At 37.6% G+C, this 14,625-nt stretch overlaps 1 protein-coding gene across 6 annotated transcripts in view; it reads left to right on the top strand.

Annotated features, from left to right (window-relative positions):
* The first annotated feature begins 367 nt into the window (after positions 1–367).
* Positions 368–14,625, top strand: part of TAFA5 (TAFA chemokine like family member 5) — a 439,448-nt gene continuing 425,190 nt past the window's right edge. For 5 of the 6 annotated variants that reach the window (XM_060684145.2, XM_060684150.2, XM_060684147.2 and 2 more), the window contains exon 1: positions 487–1,848. In XM_060684145.2, coding sequence (XP_060540128.2) covers positions 1,728–1,848 — 121 coding nt within the window. In that variant the 5' untranslated portion in view covers positions 487–1,727. Of the gene's footprint in view, positions 1,849–14,625 lie in introns of all 6 variants that reach the window. The other variant, XM_060684146.2, reaches the window with a different exon arrangement.

Raw genomic sequence — 14,625 nt, 5'->3', positions numbered from 1 at the left:
AAAAGCAAAGCGGGCGAACAAGCTTTTTTTAAAAAAACAAAAAACAAAACAAACAAACAAACAAAAAAAAAACAGGGCGCCCTTCGCGCGTGTCCTTTGGGAGAAAAAGTGGCGGCTCTTTAGCAGAACATTGTCACTAAACGTCTTTTTTTCCCCCATTGACTATCGTTGGATTTATGTCACGCTGTGGAGTTTTGCCTTCAAGGGAGGAGAAGCTGGTGCAGCACCGGCTTCTCTGTGAGGAGGAGCGCCTCTTTCTCTTCACTTTTGCCGGATTTTTTTGAGTGTGTGTGTGTGTGTGTATCGGACTGCTCACTCCACCCCACTCCCGCCACTAAAGACCGCAGCAGAGGAGGGGGGGCGGCATGAAGAGCCTGCCAACAGCCGCTTGTGCCAAGTTCCGCGAAGCTGTGGGAAGCGCGCGCGCGCGCACCCGCCTGGCCTCCGCGTGCCAGCCTCGGTGAAGGAGCGCGCGCGAGGCGGGCCGGGGGCGGCGTTAAGGGTGGAGAAGGTGGGGGGGGTAGGTGGGTCCGTCAGCTGGAGCCCCCAACGAACGCGCCCTCGGCAAAAGGGGTGGGGAGTTGAGTGCGCTCCGCGCCGACGGGACTGCCGGACAGAAAGCCAAAAAAAAAAAAAAAAAAGGAGCCGCCGCTCTGCGGACGGGGAAAGCGCGGGGGTTTCTGCTGCGGATCGCTACGGAGCCCGAGGAATCGAGCCGGCTGGAGGACTAGCAGCAGCAGAGTCGGCGGCGGTCGGCCAGCCAGCCAAGCCCGCCCGCCCGTCCGGCTAAGGTGGCCAAGCTGGGTGTCTTTGCCTTGCTCGCCCCGAGGGGAAACCGAGGCGTCGTCGGAGGCTGCGGAGAGCGAGGCGGCACCAGTGGGCGGGCTTGGCTAACCCCTGCCCTCAAAAGGGGGCTCCCTCTGCCGCGCCGGCGAGGCTCCCTCTGGACGGAGCTACAAGTGCTGAGGGGAGCGGCGCGAGAAGTTTGCCGTCCGTGGGGAAGGAAGGCGGTCGAGCGGCGCAACCTTTCCGGGGACCCCCGGCAGCTGGTCGCCGCGGTTCGGGCTCTTCCTCGCCTTCCCCTCGCGCCCTCAGAGGCATGCCCCTGCCTGCCGTGCCCTCCCGGAGTCCTCCCTCCAGGCCAGCCTTCTGCGCCTCCGGGTAGCGACCTTCCCTTCCTTCTTTCTTTCCTTCGGCCGGGTCAGCCGCTTGGTGGGACGCGCGTGGATGCGCACGCGCGGCGCCCCCCTCGCTCGGGACTCGCGGGTGGGTTCGCCACTAGGCACCAGCCGCCTCTCCGCCTGGCTTCTGCCGCCGCGCCCCGTCTGGGATCTTTCCCCGAGGAAAGCGAAGAACCAAACGCCACTTGGCACCGACGGGCTGCTTGAAGTCGTGGAAGGCAGCCTTGCTTCGCCGCTCTTAGAAGGGAAAGTTGGAGGTCGTCGCCGATGAATCTCCATCCTCGAAGGGGAGGAGGAGGAGGAGAAGGAGGAGAAACCGGGCTGTAAAGAGGTCGTCGCCCGCTGAAACAAAATGTCTTCTGGCTTGGCTGGGCTGAAGAGACCCCGCTGGACACCCCAGGATGATTGCTGACAGCCAAATCCTGTGGTCCTTCTCTAAAATGCTTCTATTTGGGATTAAGTGTGTCGAAGGGCGAGGGAGACCTGGCTTGTGAAACTTATCTTGAGTCCCCCTCCCCCTCTTTTTTTTTTGGCTTTGGGGGACTTATGGCTTCAATGGCTCCATCTCTTAAGCGAAGCAGTAGGAAAGATGCCAACGTCCTGCCGAGCGCATCCTCAACTTTCTGGGCAATCATGATCTTGGTTGGCCTTTTAATTGCTTATTGCAGTAAGTATAGATTCAGCAGATGACAAATCCGTGTATTGCTTTGCATTTGGCTTGCTTGCTTGCTTGACTTAAATGGACCAGGTTAATTTTTATAGGCCAGGCTGTTTCCAAAGAGTTCAACTAGGATAAAAGCAATGTTTTGTATTAAACTTGGTTCAAAACAGTGCTTGCTTGCAAATGTTTTGGAAATATTTTGTATTTCCTACCGCTGTTGAAAACCTAACAAAATATGCCAACACCAGTGCAATCCAGATGTTCTATATTTATTACAACTTACATATTCTCTTACTGGTGCATATATCTGTCTTTATTCTTCTCCATGTCCAAGTCTCCTCTTCTCATACATTTAGGATTCTTGAAAAAACATGCTTATGATGATATTCCTTAGTGATAGAACTTGATCCTATTGCAAATGTTATGGTATCACAAAGCATCCTTAGTTAAATTTATCATATGTTTTGTTATAGCTTATAACCATTTTTTTCTGGGATAGAGTCAGAAGAATTAAGTATCAGAGGATGGAGTTCAAAAGACTGTAAAATTATTTATTTATTATAAATAAATTTTGTTTAGAAGGTTTTGGCTATTATCAGAGTGTGGAAACATGTTCTTTTAAAGTATAATCCAAATGTGATTTAATATAATGAAATATGCTTCTTAGCAAGCATGAATTTGACAGAATTTATTATTGACAGCTGTAATACACATTTGTCAATGGGGGAAAAAGATCTCATGTTGACTTTTATTGAAGCAAAATAGATTTGAAACGCAATTTCTTTACTGTAACTGAAGTTGGATGGTTAGTGAATTCTAAATCTCTTTAAAACTAATAGCAGTTTATTAAGCGTTCTCTATTTGTGATGGTTACGAAACTTTCTGAGCAATGCTGCATCAGTGGAATTTTCTCTTTAAGGTAAGGACAGGATTCTTAATACTGAGTTTGGGTTTCATTGTACTTTTAAAGTTTAGTGTATATTTCTATAATATAAAAATTTACAATTATCAAATTCTGCATGAAAGATCACATGCACTACTTTGGGTAAGATAACATTTTAGTGTTCATGCTCTTGTATTTAATAAAATATATGTTAAAATACTGTGTTAAATTGCGTCATATATAAATCTTGCATGTGAGTGCACTATGTGTAATGTAATGATAAGATGTCACCATTTGACAAATACTTTTCAATAACTTTAAAATATATTAGGGTATTGATACTTTTAACATTTGTATTTAGGAAGGACAGCGCTGTTGTGTTTTTTTCAAAACCTTCAGTATTATAATTCTTATTTTCATAGATTTTTGTCCACTTGCCTATCTCTCTTATTAGCCCAAAATGCAATCTCATAATTTCTAAATAATGAGTTTTTAAATTACAACTGAACACTTTTCTTGCAGATCCCAGGTTAATCTTTGCTAAGCACGATGAATATATATTCTGCACAACTATGAGCAGAGCATTCCCTAGCCTAAAATATTCAGTGTTGAGACAGTTCACTACTTCCATTATTTCAGTATCTTAATAACTGAATGTGCAACTTCGAATATGATGATATAATTCACATGTAATCTGACTGCCATACTGCTTAAAGACCTTTATATTAAATGGCTTTTAAATTCAGAAAAATATTAGGAATGAAATATTGACAAAATATATGTCAATATAATTTCTATAGAATCCTATTACCTTTAACAGGATACTTCAAACATGTTTTATTACAAAATTAAAATCAATCATTGATTAACATCTCTGCATTTTTTATAATTCAAATGGAAAGATAATGAACACTTCCATGCCTATACCTGTGTTCATTTTTTAAAAAATGCACTTAGGTGTTATGGATATGACAGCTGTATTCCAAACACAGCTAAAATGACAGCAAAGACAGGTTTAAAATATAACTGAATATAATGGATCAGTGAATATTTTAAAGTTTGAAGTAAATTTCAACATGACTTGAAATAATGTTTTTCTTCCTTTCCCTTCTTTCCCTATTAAATATATATTCTTATAGAGGGAAATATTTTGTTTTGATTAACAAATTTAGCATACAAAAAGGGCTCTCCTATAGGGTGTTTTTGCTTTTTAATTATCAGAAAACGCATTGTTTATTTTCTTTGTTTCTTGTAACATGAAAGATGAGGAAAGGATTATTTTCTTTCCTTAACTCTTTGGTTTATACTTAGGGATAGTAGCTCCACCCGATGGATGGTTGAAGGAGATACCTGTAGGAAACCAATTAGGTTAGTTGCTATAGCGATAAAGCTTTATGGGGCAGCTGTTTTGGGAAGAAAAAGATTCCAAGTTCTTCTTTTAAAGTGGTGATCAAAATAAGAAAGGAATAACTGCGGTGAAATGCTATAAACTGGATCCATATATAAGTTATAACAAAATACTGCCTTGGAATTTTATTGTAATAAATTATTTATAGTCTGTCCAGCCTCTAGAATTATCTGGTATGGCTGCTGTAAAACATAAAGCTAGACTAGCTTGGCTACCTTAGTTCAGTAAGTTTTGTACTGAACCATCTTTCAGAAATTTTTAATCAAAAGCCATGTTAGTGGCAGTCATTAATAGACTGAACGCTATTCTACTTTTCTACCAATTAATTTCCATGGATTTTATAGAAAAGAGGATTTCTTGCAACACTGTATTTGAAATACATCGACAGTCTTGGAAGAAAGGTTTTTTTGTGGCTGTAGTTTGGAAATTTCCATAGGAAGGTCACTTTGATTTCTACTTAACACTAATTATCTTTATATCATGAAGCAACCTTAAAGATACATGTTAAAAAGGGGAACAGAAACATACTTTTTTTCTGAATTCCATCCTGAAAGTTTTGTTCCCATGCTTTTAATGCTTAAAATATGGACTTTGAAATATTTTGGATGTTCTATTTGCCAGCGGTGCAAAACCTGAAATATTTGGAGAGTTTTGACCTAGAGACCAATAGGAACACAAAGCAAGATTCTTCTCTTCCTGTTTTAGTTCTCATCCTAGCTTTATAGATGTTAATTGGGTGGTATCCCATTTAGAGTTTTATTTACTGATCAATTTATACAAAGTCAGCCAAGAGAATAATTTTTTTAAAAAATAATCACTTTTTAAAAAATCTCCTAACATACAATGAAAGCAAAAATAGGAATGCTTTTATATAGAAGCACAAACAGGCATAAAACTGATGCCAGCAATGGATTAAATTTTGCAAACAGTCCACAAATGATTTAATAGGAATAATATACTTTTTTAGCTATTGACTTGAGGATTGACTTCTGCATATGTTCATTACACTTGTCAATTTGCCTGCAAAAAGCAGCTTTCAACAAATTGCCAAAGCATAGTTTTGTATTTGGAAGCATGCATGAACACAAAATACAGAACACAAGAAAGATTACATTACAATCCACGAAGACTAAATTTCCTATTGGAGTGTATCATTGTAAAAAACAGAGCAACCATCTTTATAGGTGGAGCAGAAATTAATTTGTACCTCTTTCCATGAAAGAGTTGTGCTTTGGAATTATTGAAAAAAGTTACGAATCTGCTTGATATAATCAATCAATTGGTGTTCATCTGTAACTATTTTACCCTGGTCTTCAAGGTTCTTTGCTTAGTTTCTCCAAGGAAACAGTAAAAGGTAGCTACTGTTACATATTTGTGTTTCTTTTCAACCTGTTCCAGGCAGTTCTGCAATAATAGGACCTGAGTTTCCATTAGTAGCTTGTGCTTCACAAGCATCTATCATTTGGAGAGGAGAAAGGCCAATTGTGGGGCAGAAAACATCAGAACATGACGAATAGCATCATGTCTTGTCCTGAATTTGGAGGACGTGGGTTGTTTTGTTTTGAGTTTCAAAATGTAAGATTAGCCATTTCATCTTAGAATATTGTGCAAGCACATCTTAATTTATCGTTGTTTTAAAATTTATATGTTGCTACTTTAGTTTCTTTTTAATATTTATCTGGATATGTGTTTTTTTATTTGGCCTTTTAATTGTTTTTATCATCCTGTATAGAAAACAGATAATAATAAATATATATTTTGCAGTTAGCGGAGCAGAATGGAAGAATTTATGGTTTCCAAATTGTAGGAACAAGTGGTTAATGTGGGACTTTGAAACTAAAGGAGAGGTGTTAATTGTGCAGTGAATTAAATGTTTACAAACAAATCAAAGAATGGTACAAATAATTTTGCATCTTATATTAGATTCATGATGCTTACCTAAATAATTTTTTGATGACACTTATGCTCCTATACTAAGACTAATGTTTTAAAAAAAATATTGTTAGTTTAACTGAAGTAATGTTTTAGGAATACGTGCTACGTGTAGTTATATAACACACTGACACTTTATTCACAACACAGTTGTTGGATAAGATACTTTTATCCATCTGAACAATTGAAAAAGAAACAGTTTATCCAATTAGTAAAAACTTTAACCCATTCTCACAACTTCTTTGTTGTAGAACAGGCAATTTTCAGAATTCTAGATACTGGTTTTAGTATTCATAAATTCATTTATAAAAATTAAAACAGCCTGTAGATATTCATTATTTACACACTAAGGAAGGTGGGTAAATGCTGAAGACAATTCTCCATTAAAATTTATAGGCTTTGAATTTTGTGTTATAGAAATTATTTTGCATGGTTTTGCATTGAGTCATATTAAAATAGTAGCTTAAATACAGTATGTAAGAGAATGTTGTAATACAAATTTTAAACCTGTCATCTATCTCAGACTATATAAGCACCTGCTCTTTACAACAATCTTATTCTCTTCTTCTCCACCCTCCACCCCTCCCCCCAAAAAAAATACCCTTTCTAATTTTCCAGAAAGCTTTTAAAAATGGGACTTTTCCTCTAAGGAACAATAGATGTTTTCTGGGAGGTAGTGTGTGTGAGAGTTTAACCTTAGCAGAATGTTGTATTATATGTTGATTATGGATTCCATTTCTTCAGTTTATTTTTTTTTTAACTTTCATTTATTATTCTTTTCCAGATTTTACTTGACATATGCCATCCGGAATTGCAATTATGTAGATATATATATATTTAAAATATTTAAATGAATAAGCACGAAAAGGATGTATATTTCTTCTTCCCATGTTTTGCACACAACTTTATGTTTTGATTTTATAAATGCTGAAACCGTTCCCAAGCATCCTGCTTTAAAGAGAGGTTTCATGCAATTGTTACTCCAGGAGTACAACATTGCTGCTGAAATGATGGCTACCATTGGAATTTTGGATGAACTGTAATGCATCGGAATAAGAATGAGCCTAGTTAAATCCCAGGCTAGTGTCTCTTTTCTCATCTTTCCTTATCACACGGTTACAATGAAGAGTTCAGAAGCTTTCATTTCTATTTTCTTTGATCTACAACATGCCATTTCATGCAGATCTTACAAAGTGCAGATAATTTTGATTATAGTTTATTTGAACCAGACAAATTTCTTTGTATTGGATACAAACCTGGCTGGTTTTAGAATGGTTTGTGTCATGATATAGAGATTACTAAAGTGCAGCTAATGTGAAAATAGAAGAGAATGTTTCTAACATTCTTGTGTCCTCATTGGAGAAGAAGCAAAAATGTCCCTCCCAGGATTTATTTCAGTTAATTCCAACTAGATAAATCTATGGATTATGTTTATAACCAAAATATGCAACCAATATCGGAAGGAAGTTTGTAAAACAAATACAGTTGATTATATTTCTGCAAGAGTTCATGTTGCTAATGGAAATAATGAGGAAGAGGCTAGACTTTTTGTTATTGACACAGCATGTAGCTGGATACAATATACAGTATAAATGTTTCCTTCTGAAAAATTACCACCATTATCCTTTAATAAAATTTGCATTATATATCATCATGTCCTTTTGCACAATTACAGTGTTGCTGTTGTGTATATATTACTTTTCAGATTCAGATAGATTTTCCTTCTCGAATCTATTTTGAATATGATTTATTGTATATAATTAAAAATATAGTATCAGTTTATAATAATAGAAAAGAACAGCATTAGGAAGCATACATATTTTTGACATGTTCTATTTTTTAGTGTTTTTAAAGAAAATATATTTTAATTAAAAACATTATTTGAAAATAATGATCTTAACAAAAAACATGTATCAGTCAAACTAATACTGAAATCTGAAAAAACGAAATAGTTGATTATAGGGCAATATATAATCTACTATCCAAGCATAAACATAAACAAAAATACAACAGAAACCGAATATCTACATATCCATTGAAACATATTTCTGAAAAAGTATTGTGAATATATGCAGATATTGTTTTGTTTTGCTTTGCCATTGAATTGCAAAAACAATTCTTGTTTGCTTTTGGATTGGGCTAATAAAAAGAAAATCCTCTAGGTCAGAGGTTAACATTTCTAGAAAAATTTGCATCCTAACATGATTTTTTTCTTCAAATACAATGGACGTTGCCATTTACCTGGTTTTTATTTTGGAATACAATTCACCATTAAATCTAATAAATAAGTAGTAAGTAAAAGTGTTAAAGATTGCAATTCCAGAACCAAATTTCAGAGTATAAGCCTGTTAAATTCAGTGGAGTTTATATTTGCATTGATACATAAATATTAGCAATGCAATTTATCATATTTTTATTCTGCCAAATGTTGTGACTCATAGCAGTTTACAATGCTTCCTGGTAGCAAGCATCATGAAAATCATGCCCGTCTTTATTAACTAAACAGTGTTAAATCATATAAATTGTGTAGCCTTCAATGGAACTACATCTACATGGAAAAAAGTATGCAATGTGGTAACTCAAGGTTCTGTCTTGGGCCCAGTGTTCCTCAGTAGCTTCATAAATGTCCTAGATGAGGTGATAGAAGGGGAGCTTACCCAATCTGCAGAAAACACAAAGCTGAGGGGAAGTGCTAACAATTTGGAAGTTAGACTCAAGATGCAGAAGGATTTTGACAGATTAGTGAAATAGGCCCTATCCAACATGATGCAGAAAAGTAAGGTCTTGCACTTAGACAAGCAAAACCAAAAGCACAGGAATAGAATATATAGTACCTGGGTTCTACGTGTCCTAGTAGACTACACTTAATTGTGAGTCAGCAGGATGCTGCAACTGCTAAGAAGGCCAATTCGGTCTTAGGCTGCATCAACAGAGGGAGAGTATCAAGATCACGTGAAGTGATAATATGCTCTATGCAGTGTTACTAATGAAGCCACACCTGGAGTACTGCATCAGGTTCTGGTCAGTTTCTGGTCACCACGATACAAAAAAGATGCTGAGACCATAGAGTGCAGAGAAGATCAGCAAAGTTGATCATGGTTCTGAAGACTAAATCATATGATGAACGGTTAGGGCAACTTGGTATGTCTAGTCTTAAGAAGGATTAGAGATGACATGACAGTTAACTTTGAGTACTTGAGAGACAGTCACAGAGATATGGGAGTCAACTTATTCTCCAAAGTATCAGAGGACTGGATAAGAAGAATGAGTGGAAGCTTGTTAAAGAGAAATCCTATCTGGAACCGAGAAGACATTTCCTGAAAGTGATAGCAATGAACCAATGGAACAGGTTGCCTTCTGGAGTTGTGTATGCTCCACTACTAAAGGTTTTCAAGAAAAGATTGGACAATCATTTCTCTAGGGTGGAGCTTGAACGAGAATTATTCCAACATCCCTTCCAGCCCTATGATTCAATGTATAATTGGGTGACAGAGGTATAAATATTCTGTACTTATAAGAACAAACCCGTCCTATAAAAAGTAATCACTGGATTGTTTTTTTCAGCCTGCAATTCAAACATTTTGCCTATAGTGACTGATGTAATAAGTTTTCCCCCCTATATCTCTCAAGATTATTTTAGCCCTAAATTATACAAATGAATCATACTCAAAGATCAGTTTCTCTATTATTAACTTGAAAATTCCTTATTTAAGGAACTGTAAGTGAATTTCTAAATAAATTGAGAATGTAAGTGAAATAATTATGGATATACTGTATTAAGATACTTTGTAAACGATCATTGCTAAATTAGCTCAGAGATAAATATCTATCTTTATTAAAATATTTATCTATCTTTATTAAAATAACAATTTATCTATCTTTATTAAAATAACAATTAATTGAGAAGGCAAGGATATCTATTTCTTGCAGATGTCCCTCTTCCTTTTTTAAAAAAATCAACCTTGAGTGCATTTCAAATTTTAATAAGCAGATAGTACTCAGATTGGTTTTGGAGAGGAATGCAATTGATTTTATTTTTATTTTAAAAGCCCATATATATTGCAACATAGCTGACAGATGCTCACCAAGAGTCTCCGTTGCCAACTATATCAAGAATTCAGCTCACTTAAAATTGACTGACAAGTGTTCTTGGAACATTTAAGTTCCATGAGAGGTTCATTAACATCTGTCTTCTAAACAAATATGTGCATAAGTAAAGCACATGAACTTTAGTTAAATTCTTTTCACATAACATAGATAGGTACTTATCTTTGCTCAGGTGAGAGACTGATGGGAAGGATTAATCCTTGTAAAACATTCCTGTAGTTACGCTACTTTACACACTTAGCTTAAGATGTCAAGTTAAAGTCAAGATGCTTTTTCGTTGTCATTTGCATTTCATAGATAATGCAGTTTAGAGCATAGGAATGGATTAGACTTTTTGCTATTTTAATTGAAATGATTATTTTATATACATGAGCTGTATAGGTTTCATTTACAAATGTTATCTCCCTTTTCATCTTAAAGTAAATAAATACTTAAACTTGAAAATATTTCCTTCAACTTCTTATTTGTTCTGTTTAGCTTCCATTTTCATTTTATGAAATAATACCTGCCTTATAAACAAATTTAGATATCAAATATCATCCTGTAATTTATCTCTATGTAGTCATTTAATAATTTATTTTTTCCAGAAAGCTATTAGAAAGAAATTGATTAGCGATGTGGTTTTGACTTTTATGATTTGAAAGACTAAAATGGCTTGTGAAATATCTCTTTAGAATGTCTGCATATATAAGTTAGGCCTTGTGAAAAGGAAATGCTTGCAAAAGAATTATTTTTACACTTTTTTTGCTTTCAAGAATTTTATAATCTTCAGAGCAACAGAATAGTTATAGAATAGTTGAAGCTTTATTTCTTCTTATTCCATTATGGGTGTAATCAGTGTGACATATTCAGAAACAAAGCAATAATTTCCTATTATCACTATTCGGTTTTATAGGTGTAAAAATGTGTCAGCCCTTTCGGTCCTATTTCAGTGACTGAAGGCTGCTGAAATCTGGATGAGGAAGAACAGATTTAAACGCATCCCTGAGAAGAGAGAGGGGCTGTGCAGGGGTGAAATCCAGCAGGTTCTGACAGGTTCTGGAGAACCAGTAGCGGAAATTTTGAGTAGTTTAGAGAACCGGAAAATACCACCTCTGGCTGGGCCCAGAGTGGGGAGGGGAGATTTTGCAGTATCCTCCTCCTGTCACACCCACCAGGCCACGTCCACAGAACCAGTAATAAAAAAAATTGAATTTCACCACTGGGGTTGTGTATTTGTGGAAGTTGCATTATGGATTTTTCTCATTTAGTTCTGAATGGGGTTACAGTCCATCATTTTGGAGTCCCCCTGATTCTCAGCTCCACTCCAAAGGGAAGATGGGGGTTGTGGCCTGTATGACTTTTATCCTGACTCATACACCAATTTTGCTCTTTCCTGGACAAGGAAAAGAGTCTTGGTGGCGCAGTGGACTAAACTACTGCTGTTAAAGTAGTACTTAGCTGCCAGCTGCCTGCAATTACTGCGAGTTCAATTCTCACCAGGCTCAAGGTTGACTCAGCCTTCCATCCTTTCGAGGTAGGTAAAATGAGGACCCGGTTTATGGGGGCAATAAGATGACTTTGTATAAAATAGAACACTGCTCAGAGGGGCCCAAAAAACCCTACTAAGCAGGTATATACGAAAGTATGAAGGCTATTGCTTAACGCATTGTAAGCCGCCCTGAGTCTCCGGAAAAGGGCGGCATATATAAATCAAACTAATAAATAAATAAATAAAATAAATACTTTAGTCACCTTGCTCATGGACTAGTGCTTTGCATTAGAAGCTGCACTTAATTGAGAATTCAGTGTGAGCTATTATGGGTGGACCACAGTACTTCTATATCAATTGCACTGCTTACCCATAACCTTAGCAAGGTGCTACTTGTGTCATGGTACCTGCCTTCTAGAATAATATTCTCCAGAGGCTTGAATTGCCTTCTGTTCTCCAAATAGACCTTGAAGACTTGACACTTTGCTTGAATGCAAGGTTAAGTGAGTACAAACCTTCTGAGGAAATTGTGTTAATCTGCTGGTTAATTTAGCCCCAGGTTATTGCCTTTTAAAATGTTATTTTCTAAAATAATGCATTGGATGTGTTTTTAATAAAAATGGGAATGAGGTGATGGTAATGATGTTAGACTAGCATTGGGAAAACTAACTTTCAAGTCTATCTTCGGCCACAGAAATTAGCTGGGTCACTTGGGGCCAGTCATTCCCTCTTATCCCAGCTAACCTTACATAGTAGTAGTTGTGAGAAATAAAATAAATGAGAGACTGCTCTACAGCAGGGGTGTCAAATTTCATTGAGGGCCACATCAGGGTTGTGTTTGACCTCAGTGGGCCAGGGTGGGTATGGCCAGGGGGCGTGGCTTGATGTCACTCCTGTCAGGGCAACTGGGGTGGCCCAAGAGTTCTGCCAGTGAAAACGGGCTTCCGAGCTCCGTTTTAGGCTGCGATAGTCTCCTGCAACCCTCTTCCAGTGCGCGGCCCTCCCGAGCTCCGTTTTCACTGGCAGAGGGTTGCAGGAGGCCTTGGCAGCCGAAAACTGAGCTCGGGAGTCCATTTCCACTGGCAGAAGCATGGGACAGTTCTTTGCTGTTTCCAAGGTGGCCCTGTAGGCCAGATCTAAGTACCCCACGAGCCGCATCCGGCCCCCAGGCCTTGAGTTTGACACCCTGCGCTCTACAATATACACTGCCTTGAGCAACTGAAGGAAAGTCAGGATAGACAACTAACAAATATATAAATGTATTCCAGATTCCTAAGATATTTCAAAATAGGAAACATATCATATACATAATGTATTTATTTATGAATATATAATGCAGTTATTTATGATGACTGTAAGGAAATCTAGATGTCAGCTTTGGAAGCCATATTAGGCCGGAAGCTTCTATGCTGCCACCTTCTCATGTGTGGGAAAGTAGGAGGGGGGATTAAGGAGAGGGGTTGTTAGTAGACATAATAGCATTCTTCCTGTCGGTCAAGGTCAGGCCAATCCAGCATCTGAAGAAGGAGTGGTCAGGGGGCTGGGTAGTGATGGAACGGACGTTGATTGGAGCATGTGATCGACTGGGGAGTGAGGGGATGGTTTTGGGGGTTTTGATTTACTGAGGGAAAAACCAGGTTTTTCAGATTTGGGTTTTCCCAGATGTGCCGGTTTACCTATTCTTGTAAAGAGAACTTTGGAAAATGCTTGCTTCCGTGTCTTTACTCGGAGTTGGGGTTTTCTGGAACGCTGACACTAGATTGTTTCAACAAGATTCAACTTGATTCTTTTTGTGAAGTAAGGAAGCAATTGGAATTATTTCAGAGAAACACTGTCGTGCCTTGAAGCTTCCTCCTCTCTCTCTCTCTCACTTAACACTGCCTTTGGGTTTGGTAAAGGCATGTGGGGAAAAAATGAAGATAGGTTTCTGACATACCGGTAGTTTGCAAGCTTGTGTGTCCTCCACAGATGTTACCAGAGCCATTGGTAGAGCAATCTCTGTAGGAGATGCAATGCAGCCTTCATAGGCTTTGTCAAAAGCGTTGTGAATCAAAACAAAGTGTAACACTGCAGATATTTTGCTTTGATCGTAGAAACCACGTAGCCACCTTGCTTTGTGAAACAGCTTCACATCAGGCTTCAGTCAAACTTTGATCAAAGCAAAATATTTCTTTGAATATTTGCACAGCCCTACTGTTTGCCCTCAGAGTTCATGGCAGATGGCAGTACCAAGCTGACATTGGCTGCTTGAAACAAAAACAAACAAACAAATTAAACACTAAGCTTTATTAACGCTTGGATGGGAAACGAGAGCTATTGGATATATGATACATTAATTTGGATAACCACAAGATGGTAGCAGAGAGAACTAGAAGTATTATATCTATCATTGTTTAAAAGAGAAATAAAACACAAAACTCAAGTTAAAAAAAGAAAAAATGTAAAAGAAAAAGAAAAGACAATATATTAAAAGTATATTAAAACTCTATGTCCATGTGTGTAAATATATTTAATATATATTTTTATATATTTAAAATATATAAAAATGGCTTCGAATCTTCTTTACAAGCAGTTATAAGTTCAATTGTAATTTTACTTCTTTCTCTAAAATTACATCATGATCTCTTCTTGAATTCTCCAGTGATGAAGCTCCCACAACTTCTGAAGGCAAGCTGTTCCATTGGTTGATTGCTCTCACTGTCAGAAAATTTCTCCTTATTTCTAGGTTGAATCTCTCCTTGATCAGTTTCCATCCATTATTCCTTGTCTGGCCTTCAGGTGCTTTGGAAAATAGCTTGACCCCTTCCTCTCTGGCAGCCCCTCAAATATTGGAACACTAGTATATTATACCACTAGTATGGTATATTATACTAGAGTATTACTAGTATATAAATTTTCCTTGAGAAAATTCTAGTATTTCATAGTATGTGGGCCATTTTTGTTTTTCTTATTATTTCTTGCTTTTTGTACTGAAATGTTTTC

This window comes from Pantherophis guttatus, chromosome 7 (genome assembly GCF_059756535.1).
Source record: "Pantherophis guttatus breed Tessera chromosome 7, ASM5975653v1, whole genome shotgun sequence".
Lineage (NCBI taxonomy): Eukaryota > Metazoa > Chordata > Lepidosauria > Squamata > Colubridae > Pantherophis > Pantherophis guttatus.
Note: the sequence above shows the minus strand (reverse complement) of the source record. Positions and strands in the feature narration are given on the sequence as shown.